The sequence below is a fragment of the Mastomys coucha genome, unplaced genomic scaffold (genome assembly GCF_008632895.1).
Source record: "Mastomys coucha isolate ucsf_1 unplaced genomic scaffold, UCSF_Mcou_1 pScaffold11, whole genome shotgun sequence".
In the NCBI taxonomy this organism is placed as follows: Eukaryota; Metazoa; Chordata; class Mammalia; order Rodentia; family Muridae; genus Mastomys; species Mastomys coucha.
The window spans coordinates 16,126,468-16,138,807 of record NW_022196893.1 but is presented as its reverse complement, the minus strand read 5'-3'; the positions used below and the strand labels follow the sequence as shown (position 1 = coordinate 16,138,807).

Genomic DNA, 12,340 nt, shown 5'->3' with positions numbered 1-12,340 from the left:
ACATGGGGACACACCAGCCACCCCCAAGGACACTCTGGACACACCAGCCACCTCTGTGGACACACTGGAACACATCAGTCAGTCCCATGGACACATTGAGACACACCAGCCACCCCACAGACACACAAGGACATACCAGCCACCCCACAGTCACACTGGGACACACAAGCCACCCCACAGACACACTAGGACACACAAGCCACCCCACAGACACACTGGGACACACAAGCCACCCCACAGACATACTAGGACACACAAGCCACCCCACAGTCACACTGGGACACACAAGCCACCCCCCAGACACACTGGGACACCCTGGCGTCCCTCACAGTCATATCAGGCCACACACAAACCCTGCAGCTGACATCTTTACCAAGGGGCCTCCTTTGAACAAAATTGCAATCCACTTTCCAAGTGCCCCTGAGGCATGCTTGTCAGCTGCTCCTGGGGAGAATTTATTGTACATTTATTTATGCGCCGCTCTACAGCAGCCATCAACTTGAAACACAAAGAGTCCAGTTGGTTTAAAAAAAAAAAAAAGTACCAAAATGTCAACCGTCATGCAGACTCAGTGAGAACTGGCTACCTCTTGGCTTTCGGGTAAAGCGCTGCTTTGAAAACTCCTTCAATCGGTCCTTAGCAATGCCTAGCCCACAGGCAGGGAAAGGGAATAAGATTTGGCCTTGGCCTTTTGCATTAAAAAAAGCAAGGATTCAACCACACGACTGAGCAATGTTTAAACACCACAGTACACCAGCTGGACTTAAGTGATGTGGCTCAGCTTAATGCATGTGGTCTTACAAACCACTATGAAACATCAAGGGAGGCCTGAGGGGTATAGACAGGCTCCTGGCAGTCACCGGGAGGGAGCAAGGGCGTGGCCAGGGGGAGGGCTACACTCCTGGCTATCCTGCAATCCAGCCCTCAGAACCAGTACTCAGAGACGAAGATGTGCACATTGACGACATTCCGGTGAGAAACCACGCCCCCCAACACGTAGTTCATCTCCAGCTTCAGGACCGCATAAAATGGGCCCACGATTGGCCGCACTTGGCGCACGACACCTGGGGAGAGAGCAGAAGGCACACTTTAGGTGTCAGCAGGCACATGGCTTGAATCACCAGGGTAACCATCCCTTCCACCTGGTCACTCTGGGTTGTTCCCAGTCACTAGGGATAGGCGACACTGAGCTCACTACCTCCCCTCTATCACACACAGCTTGGAATGGGAAGGAAGCAGCCAGTGTGCCTTTGAGGATCGGCAGGTAGGGGACAGGGCCAGCTCCTGCCTTTGTGGAGAGCTTGGGTTTCCCGTTCTACTGCCATTTGTCTAACTAGGGTGCAAAGGCCCTAGAAAAGGCTTGAAATAAAATTGAGCCTTCTCTCTTTCCATCCTTCCTTCTTAGATCCCAGATGGAGACCCTGGGAAGAAGAAAAGCAATGGTTTATTCTTGGGACATTTGAAGATGGCAAGGAGGAGGGGTCCTCCACCCCCTTCTCCAGGAGAAGCAGTCCCAAGTCCCTACAAGACAGGTCCTTGGACGTCCTGCACCATATAATCCAGATACCCCAGCGCGTCACCTGCCGACACATCCCCCACAGACTTCTCCCTGAGCGAACCTGTTTTTAACTTGGGAAGAGGGCATTACAGACCTCCACAGGCACTCAGCACCCCATTCTCATCCCCGCCATGGCCACAGCATGGCAGCCACGTCCCTCCAAAGGCCTATAAGCAAATATGGATTCTGTCAAAAGCTTATTGCCACTCTTTGCCTGCCACTGGGCCCCTCCCCGGCTAGGTCTGCCTGCCAGGTCGGATGGGGTCACCATGCTGGCTGGGCCCATAATATTCTTAAAGTTCCTTTGAATCCATACATGACACTTTTCCTCCCTGTAGGCCCCAGGCCCACAGGGTGCCTGCCAGCCACTGTGACATTAGCCATTGGAGAGCAAGGGTGTTCTTACCACTCTGCCCATGGCTAAAAAGCTGCTGCTCAGAGAGACCATGAGTGGCCAGTGAGCCTGTGACCTGCTACAGGTCAGTGGTGTGATAAATGTCTTCAAGCTCTGATCAGATCCTGCTTCATCATTATTAAGCAGTATTTCAATCTAATTTTATGGGGTCTGCAGAGATGGCTCAATGGTTAAGAGGGACACTGCTCTTTCAGAGGACCCAAGTTCAATTCCTAGCATCTACATTGAGTGGCTCACAACACTATCTAACTCTAGCTCCAGAGGATAAAAAGCCTCTTCTGAACTCTCATGCACGTTTACAAACAGAGGCTTAATTTCTTTTCTTTTTTTTTGGTTTTGTTTTTTTGAGACAGGGTTTCTCTGTGTAGCCCTAGCTATCCTGGAGCTTACTCTGTAGATCAGGCTGGCCTCGAACTCAGAAATCCACCTGCCTCTGCCTCCCAAGTGCTGGGATTAAAGGTGTGAGCCACCACCACCCGACTTACTTTCTAATATATATTATATAAATACTGATATTTTATGTAACTTATATGTTTCATTCAAATATATATATATATATATACACATGCACATATACTGTTGATTGTATATAATGACATATAAGATTTCAACATATAACATAGACATCATAAAATCTTATCTCTTTGTGGGAGTGGGTTTCAATCAGGGTCTTGCCAGGCAGTGGTGGTGCATGCCTTTAATCCCAGCACTTGGGAGGCAGAGGCAAGCGGATTTCTGAGTTCGAGGCCAGCCTGGTCTACAGAGTGAGTTCCAGGACAGCCAGGGCTATACAGAGAAACCCTGTCTTGAAAAAAAAAAAAATCAGGGTCTCATGTAACCCAGGCTGACTTTAAACAAATTATGTAGTAGATCATGACCTAAAACTCTTGATCCTCTGGACCCTATTTTTGGGGATTATAGGCATGTATTACCATGCCCAACTTGAATAAAATTTTGAATGGTAAGGGTCCTATTATACTACATGTTGACATAATATTTACATGTTGATCATATTGTCACACCTACAGGTTGACATGCATGTCAATATATCTTATTTGAGTGTACATTCCTAGATACTCATGGAACTCCTCAAAGGGTCCACAGTTCAGACACACAGTCATGACTGAGCATGTAGTAGATGCCTGACACTGAAATACATAAGAATGGAGAGGGGCTGGTGAGATGGCTCAGTGGGTAAGGCAATTGGCACACTAACCTGATAACCTGAGTGCAGTACCTGGCACCCATGGTAGAAGGGCTGGACAGACTCCTGAAAGCTGTCTTCTGTGCATTTCTGTGTGTGTGTGTGTGTGTGTGTGCACTAAATAAAATAAGGTTTTAAAAAGAATGTAGAGAGCTGGGTGATGGTGGCGCACGCCTTTAGTCCCAGCACTTGGGAGGCAGAGGCAGGTGGATTTCTGAGTTCTAGGCCAGCCTGGTCTACAGAGTGAGTTCCAGGACAGCCAGGGCTACAGAGAGAAACCCTGTCTCGAAAAACCAAAAAAAAAAAAGAATGTAGAGAATGCACTGGTATTTGTGGAGGGTGGGTCTGGGGGCCAGAAAGGTAAGAAAGAACTCAGGTGTGGGGCCCAGAGATTGGGCATGGCCAACCCGAATCAGAGGAGGTACTTAACTGCTCTGAGTCTCAATTTCCTTTTATATGGACAGTAATAAACCCCAGAAATCTTCAAAATCAGAAACCAAACAAACTGGGGGCCTAGGCCTGCAGTCTCAGCTACTTGGGATGTGAGAGCAGGAGGATCAAGTGTTCAAGGCCTTCCTGGGCTACAGTGTGAGTTCAAGGCCAACTTGGGAGCTTAGTGAGATCCCATCTCAAAGTTTCCAGAAAATGTAGCTCAGTGGCAGAGCACTTCCCAGCAAGTGTGAAGGCCCTGGATTGAGTCCCCAGCAGAACACACATACACACACACACACTCAGAAATGACAGTTGGCTATAAAACAAACAATATTTCAATGTGATCTCTGCATTCCAATGTTTGCATCTAAACCCATTATATCAGGGAACCTATGAAGGGTCATTTCTGTCATATCTGAAAGCCAGAACTCTACACCGTTGGCTTGTTTGTAAAAGCCACATGGTGGGGCAAAGCACCAAAGTAAATCCTGCCTCAGTCAAGGGAGGACTCCAGGGCCTCCAGGCACCAGGCCTCATCACAGACATGAGTCACTTTCAGAGCCTACAGTGGCTCAGGATCTTTGCCCATAACAAGAGAGATGACTAAGGACAGCTCGAGATGCTGCCTGGGTTAAGCAACAGCTTATGTGGGGTGGGTGCAGGCTCAAGGAATGTGTCCCTTCCAGCTTGTCCAGAATCTTCTGTTTTCTGCTCCTTTGACCTGAAGTCTGTGTGGTACCTGTAGCTAGCTACAGCTTCATTCAGCCCAGAGCTCTTTCCCACACTAGACCCCTCGGAGGGCCTGGCTCCCACCGTTCCCAGCCCAGCATACTTTTCCTGCACCTCTGTCTTCAGAGAATAGGTTTCCTCTGTCTCACTAGTTCAAGCCTGACTTTCACATTCTTGCCCTCACCTTGACTGGAACCAAGCTGCAGTGTTTCATGAAAAATGACACCAACAACCCAGCTGGTCCCTAGTACCTGGCACTCAACAGATGCCAAATGAATGGCTGGTTCTGGTGCTAACTTTTTATCATCCATTGACCTATCCATCTATCTGTCCATTCATCCATTGATCCATCCATCTATCCATCTACCACTCATCCATTGATCCATCCACCATCCATTCATCCATTGATCCATCCATCCATCCATCCATCCGTCCACTATCCATCCATCCATCCGTCCACTATCCATCCATCCATTGATCCACCCCATCCATCCATCCAACTACTGATCCATCCATCCATCCATCCATCTATCCATCCATTGGTCCATTCACCATCCATCCATTGATCCATCCACCATCCATCCAACCAATGATCCATCCATCCACCCACCATCCATCTATCCATTGATCCATCCATCCATCTACCATCCATCCATCTATCCATCCACCCATCCATCCCACTGATCCACTCATCAATGGATAAATATATCTAACCCATCTATCCCATCCGTTCTTCCAGCCATCCTTCCATCTACCCATCTGTCCCTCTATCCAACAGAGGTCAATCTACACAGGGAGATTTGAAGACATTTCTACAGAGGCACTGATATTTAAATTGGGTTGTGAAGAGTAAGTAGGGGCCCAGGGAGCAGGAAGGACATGTATTCTCCACTGTAATGCTCCACCTCCCAGTTCAGGGGACATTTCAGGTTGCCTCCCATTTGGGACAGACTGCATTGTGCTCATGCCTGCTCCACCATCCCCAGACTTATGGCAGGAATTCAGCCATGACTACTGAAGGAGATGGAGATCTGGAGGAAAGAAAAGGAAGTCAAGGCGGCTGGAGAGATGGCTCTGCAGTCAAGAGCACTGGCTGCTCTTCTGAGGTCCTGAGTTCAAATCCCAGCAACCACATGGTGGCTCACAACCACCTATAATGAGATCTGATGCCCTCTTCTGGGGGAGGGAATCTGAAGACAGCTACAGTGTACTTACATACAATAAAATAAATAAATAAATACATATATAAATCTTTTTTAAAAAAAGAAAAGAAAGTCAGTTCTTGAGGTCACACTAAGAATGCATCCCTGCCTGGCCTCACAAGTGGCATTTCACTCTGTATGATCTGTCTAAAACTCCTGTAAATACTCTTGGAGAACAGAGAACCCCTTCCTCCATGGGGCCCATAGGCTGGTGTGGGCTATGGCACAAACGGAGAGTCACGAGGCTCACTCTGGGAGTCAGAAATGGGCTGAAGGTACTCCATGGTTTCTCCCTCCCGTTTTCCTAAACTCAGGTCCTCCTGTCCCCTGTTCCCATCACCTTCCCGTGAGGAGCACTATGACCACCACTTTCAACACTGTGCTTCTCCTTCCACAAGGTTCCACTCTGTGTATAGCATTTGCTTTCTTAGAGCACTCCATGAAGGAGGGTAGGCCTGCCTTCCCACTGAAGCACTGTCCTGTGATACACAGTGAGAGAGCTTTGAAGCAGCTAGCCCTAAATGGGATGTCTTTATCACCCACCCCCCCTCTCCTTTAAGGCTCAGGGACCTATGCAGAAGAGGAGGCAGAGGCAGAGAGATTATAAGAGCCAGAAGTCATGGATGACTCCAGGGAGACAGAGTCTTCCAGACAGAGCAGGACTGATGCACAGATATATGAACACATCGAGACTAACAGATGCAAACCAGACAAAACCCCAGCTCTGAGACCGGGAGTGGACATGAAGTTCTACCCCCAATCAACCTATTTGCAACCGATGGGAGGGAAAGTCAGTTTTCTCCAATAAAAGGTCACTGGGTGTATCCACCCCATTCCAGGGCAGGCCTCATGCTCAGGAGTAGTAGACAAGCACAGAACGAACTCCATGGTTTTTCTCTATGTGTTTTGTTATTGTAATGGTTTGATTGTTTTGAGGGAGATAAAGAACATGAAGTTGGGAGGGTAGGAAGGTGGAGAGAATCTGTAAAGAATTGGAGAAGAGAAAACTATATGATCAAAATATATTGTACAAAATTTAATAAAATAGCCAGGTGGTGGTGGCCCACGCCTTTAATCCCAGCACTTGGGAGGCAGAGGCAGGTGGATTTCTGAGTTTGAGGCCAGCCTGGTCTACAGAGTAAGTTCCAGGACAGCCAGAGCTATACAGAGAAACCCTGTCTTGAAAAAACCAAAAAACCAAAAAAAAAAAAAAATAGTAATAATAAAATAAAAAAAAAGTAAAAAACAAACAAACAAACAAACATTTGTCCTGTAAGGATTGGGAGCTATAGAAGGCTTTGGCTAAGGACATATTTATTTGACTGACCCATGTAGCAGCAAGCAGTCCATTTCCATCTAGCCTGACATGCCCATCCCATCTGGAGGGGTGTTCCCACCTTTTTGAAGGCTCTAGAAAAAAGGGAAAGAGCGCCTGGGAAGATGGCTCATTGATTAATATGCTTGCCTTGCAGTCAGGAGGACCTCACTTAGGATCGTCAGCATCCATTAAAGGTCCATGTGTGGTGACATGCACTGTCCTCCTAGTGAAGGCCAGATGTGGAGCAGACAGGTGGCTCCCTAGAGCTCAAGGCCTGGCTAGCCTAGCCTACTCAGTAAACTTCCAGGCCACTGAGAGACCCTGTGTCGGACAAAAGGTAGACAGTGCCTAAGGACTAACATTAATGATTGTCCTCTGACATCCACATAGACACTGTGCATGCATACACCTATATATCTCTCTGTGTGTATATATACCTGTATTCACATGTGTAACTATACACATATGATCATGCATGCATTTGCTTGAACACACACACACACACAGAGGCATGGTGCTACCGAATTCAACAGCTTTAACCTTCTAAATCCTCATCTTAGGCATTTCTGCTCCAGGTCCCAGGAGCTTCTGGTATTCCTCTTCAGCGTGTCTGTACCTCTTAGAGATATAATTAAGCCTGTTTTTTTTTCCCCATTGAAAAATGTAGCCCCCTGGGGCAGCTCACCTTCATGTCTCGGATCTGCTGTGTAACCTGAAGCTGATGTTCTGTGATTCTTGATCCTGAACACAAAGTCCACAGGTCCAGAAGGGGAAGTCTGTCTCCGGGGGTTGGTGCTCTTCACACTCACCCCCTGAGCCCATCCAACCTCCTTCCATGTAATGTATTCAGTTGTCTATCAACCACTTGAAATGACATAAACACGTCTGGGCTCTCCACACACCTGGCTTTCAGACATTCTATCCAGATAGGTGGAGTCATACCCTCGGGTTCTTGGGCTGCCTCTGTGCTGGCCAGTTGTATGACATTATGCAAGGCCTCTTGTGGTCTTTAGTTTAGCCTCTGACACGAAAGGGCCGTGATTCGAACTGACAGAGTGTAATGGAGTGGACAGGGCTGTCAGAGTATTTCAACTAACAAGATGATGAATCAAGACACTGCGTGTGATGCGGTAGCAAGGGAACAGACAGCGGCTGGAGTTGGGAAAGGCACATGTGACAGTCTGAAAGCTATGTGTCATCACCGAGCAGAGAAAAAGAAACTATCCCTCGCTGTAGCCAGACCAGGGGTAGAGTGCGTTTATTGTAAAGCCACTCCATGGTTAGTCCTGCACGCCTGGTTTCTGGGGCTTCTCAGTGCCTGGTTTACTCAATGAACGGCTGCTGAGTATGTCAAACATCGAGGGTAATGTATAAAGTGAGAAATGATTGGGGAATAGTGACCAAAAGCCCAAAGCACTGACATTTCAGATGGTGACCACCTGGGAGGAGAATGGGCAGTAAGGAAAGGTTGGGCTCACTGTCTGGCCTCAGTGGCCACCTCCCCCATGCCAGACATTGGAAAGATGACATCACCAGATCCAGCAAACCTCCCAGGATCAAAACCGCAGGCTGCAACAAGTAGCATGAGCCAGAGCAAGGAGGGAAGGTTAAGGAGGGGATGCTGTTGGCTCAGTGAGCACTCCCATCCTGAACACGGAGGGCCTACGGGATGGTGACTTCGGGATGTCTGCACACACATGTCCTGATGTGCAGGAGAATGTCGAAGATGAAGCTGGGAAGGACCCCACATCTGAAGGTGAAGTTCATCTGTTTCATAACTGCCTTGTACCTGCAGCTATATATGCAGCATCCTTCAGAATGTTGCAGATGAAGCAGTTTTACCACGTGGGATATTCTTCTCATGGTCTCAGACACCCATCAAGTTTCAGCTTTTGGAGCATTTTATATTGGGGGGGGGGGTAAGGGATGCTTGACTTGAATCTATACACGACTAGGGTGCATTTGGGTGGGGAAAGAGCCTGCAGGGCAGGGGTGGGGAAGATCCCCAGTGGCCAGGCTGAATTTGGTGCCCACCAGTGATCTGGGAAAGTTGACCAGCTTCATCCATGAGAAGAGAGGAACCAAAGGTGGAACTCTGAGAGCAAGAAATCCCAGATTCCAGCTACCAGGGCCATGAGTCCCAGTCCAGGTGGAACTGATGAATCCCAAAGTTCAGCTCACTATGTGACACAACCCATGGGTGCTTCCACTGTATCCTGCCCTGGCCTGACTCAAAAATACTCCAGCAAGGGGCTAGAGAGATAGCTTAGTGGTTAAGGCCACTTGCTGCTCTTTCAGAGGACTGGGATTTGGTTCCCAGAACCTACATGGTGGCTCACAACCATCTATAATTCTAGTGCCAGAGCATCTAACACCCTCTTCTGACCTCTGTGGATACCAGGCATGCACACGGTGCACAGACATATATGTTAGCCAAACACTCAAATACACGAAACAAAATAAATAGTTCTTTAAAAAAAAAAAATTAGTGAACTGGGCAGATGTATCTGGAATTTTAGAGCCATCACAGCAGGAATTAGGGCCATGTCTGAACTCCCCACACCCTGTCTTCCCTGCTTGCCCGAGAAACCCCCATAATGGCCGGAAAGGAAGGAGGACAGGTGTCTAGGCTGCATATTTAAAATACCAACTGTCACTCAGCATGTTTCAGCAAAACTCATCAACCATATTTTGGGATTATTATAAATGTACCCCGCCCCAAGTCTCCAGGGAGCCAAAGCAGATCCATCAAGCAGACACCTGCAGGCAGCCACGGGGAGGAGGTAAACCCAGAGCGCAGCTGCCCTGGCGAAGAGATCCAGCTTGGCTCTACACCTCCCGACGCCCCACGGCTGGGACAGGGAACCAGCATTCCCGCAGCACCGGGCTCACACATGCTGAGGTCTGCTGGTGGTGACTGCAACCAGTACTACTGTTTGCTACGGTTTGCTGAGGGAGGAAGTAAAACTCAGGGTGGCTGAGTGACTCGCCGAAGACCACACAGCGAGGAAGATGCAAACCGGGACTCCAGACCTGGGCCACTGTGCCTTCTCCTGAGCCATGTGGCTTTAACAGAAAAGAAAGGCAAGGAAGGTTTGGGTAACACTTTGAAGGATGAGCTCCTACTTGTGCTGAACTGGTCAACAGTGTAATTGTATTGGGAGGAGCAAGGTGCTGTGTCCTTCTCCTATGTCCCTGCCTTGACCCTAGTGCTCCTCACCTACCCGCAGGGTCACTCCGACCTCAACCCCACCCAGGAACAGGTGGCCCCAAACATACTGAACCCCAACCCACCCTCTCCTGGACCTCTCTCCTTCCTCCCTGTGGTTGTTGGTCTCCACACTCAACTGATGCACAATCACCCAGGAGACCGAGGGGCACACCTCTAGGTTTCCCTGAGGATTAGCTGGGGTGGGTGGGGCCGCCCATAGGATGGGGACCCAGACATAAAGGGAGTAAAGGGAGAAAGGCAGAACTGATGAGCCCTGCCTGTCCCCTGCTTCCTAGATGCCATGAGGTGAGCTAATCCACGGTGCCCTCTCTGTCCCAATGACCTGTGCCCCTGAGAACTGAGGGCTGAAAGGAAATCTCTCCTGTTTCTCTCAAGGATTCTGTCACTGAATGAACAAAAGAAATCAGAAAAGGAAAGGACATGACCGCTCCTAGATATGGTGGAGAAGAGGGTTTGCTGTAGATATGAGGGCCAGCATAGCCAGAGGTAGGGACATCTGGGAGAGGCCAAAGTGGATGTGATCCTGAGCTGGGGGAGGAGAGAGGGGAAAGGAAAGAGGAGAGTTAGACCAAGAGACCAGGAGGGGAAAGGATAGGTAAAAAGGACAGGTAACCAAAATAGTGGGATTATATAGGGAAGGGCAGCCTAGCCCCCGGGCTGGAGACGGTTAGGGTAGGGGAGTGGGTGTGCCAGCTAGGAGGACCTTGTAACAGGTAGGGACTGAGAGATGCTGGGAGAACCTGAGAGCCAAGTCCAGTTTGATCTGTTAAGGAGCACTTCAACCATTTGTCCTGAGTGTGAGACCTAACGTAATGACAAGAAAGCCCTACTCCCAAACCCTACCGAGCCAGCCCCGGGCTCACTCATCACCCAAAATTCTTACTATCAGAGTTCTCTCCTCCACACAGGCCCTGGGGCCAGGGCTCATTGTTTTCACTGGAGCTTGCAGCCCCTTCATCCCCACCTTCTAGAAAGTAAGTCTGGTAGCAGGGTCTTCCAGTGGTTCTGGATACCTGATGGGTGCGAGGGCCTAGTACCTCCTGGAATGTTTTTGTGCATGTATGTGCCCGTGTACATATGCGTGTGTGCTCAAGAAACAGGGGGGGAGTCACCCAATGACTGCTCCTTCGTCCTCATCTATCCTGAGTCTCAGCAGGACAGCTTAGCAGTCCTTCCTGGGTTCCAGGTCCTTGGCCTGCTGCTGGCTATTTCTCGTCTCTGTGACCTCTGACCGTCTTGGCTTGTATTCATTCTGGGCCTTTCTTTGTCTTTCCTCTCACCATGCTAATGAGCTCATCTACTCTCAAGGCCCGAACTACCTTCCCTTCGGGAGGGCTTCAGCCCATGATTCCAGTCACATCTCTGAGGGTGTTAGACAAGCATTTCAGACTCAATGTCTGAATGAACAGCTCATAACCGTACACTTTCCTTTCACCACGACACAGCTTTGGCCACTTATTTTACAGCTGTTAGAACCAGATACCTGCCATCAAACCCAAGTCCCCACTGGCCCATCAGCAAATACGACCTGCCAGCCCGACCATATCCCTATCTGTCCACACCCCACCCTTCCTACCAGATCCCAATGGCTGGAGCCACTATCATCTTGGCCTCTTAGAGATGGACGCCATCCCAGGAAGCAGCTAGAGAAGCCTCTCTGTGTGAGCGTCCTGCACTGCTCAGTGGAAATCCACAGCAAAGGCTTTCCTGTGGCTTCAAGGTCCCAAGGTCCCCGTCTCATTCTCAGAGTGCTTTATCTTCAGCTCTGCACAGTGCACAGCGAGCACATGTGCCTCAGGGCTTTGTGCAGTCCGTTCTCTCAACCTCCAGTGCTCTTCCTCCAGTTTGCCTGAGGCTCAGTTCCTGGGCTTCTGTGTCTTTATCAAGTGTCCCCAGTATTCATATTTGAAGTGGTCTATCCTCCCTGTCCCTATGTCACCTCCCTTTCTGAAGCTCTGGTCGCCACCAGACCGTATCACACTCTTTGCGGTGGGATTAAAAAGTGTACAATGCATCTGTCCCTCCCTCCGACCGCCTTGTTCCCAACTGTGTCCCAGAGAACAGCCTGAGGTGGGCTGTAAAAGAGGAATAGTTTACTAGAAGGAAAAAAGAGGTGGAGAGAGGATGGTGTGTGTTTGGGGTGTGGGTACAGCTGGCTGGGGTGGGCACAAGAGTAAAAGTTAACATTTGTGAGAGGCAGGGCTTGAGGGGCCAGTGGGCAGACCTGGGTGCATCGTGCAGTCTAAAGCC

General features: G+C 49.2%; 1 protein-coding gene and 1 long non-coding RNA gene across 2 annotated transcripts in view; one reads left to right on the top strand and one right to left on the bottom strand.

Moving 5' to 3' along the window:
* LOC116077306 overlaps positions 1-2,071 on the top strand; it is a 22,468-nt gene extending 20,397 nt beyond the window's left edge. The window contains exon 3 of the long non-coding RNA XR_004113205.1: positions 1,406-2,071. This is a non-coding gene — a long non-coding RNA (uncharacterized LOC116077306). The remainder of the gene's footprint in view (positions 1-1,405) is intronic.
* Fbln1 (fibulin 1) overlaps positions 408-12,340 on the bottom strand; it is an 85,431-nt gene continuing 73,498 nt past the window's right edge. Inside the window, exon 17 of the mRNA XM_031351748.1 lies at positions 408-1,064. Within this exon, the coding sequence (XP_031207608.1) occupies positions 925-1,064 (140 nt within the window). The 3' untranslated portion in view covers positions 408-924. The remainder of the gene's footprint in view (positions 1,065-12,340) is intronic.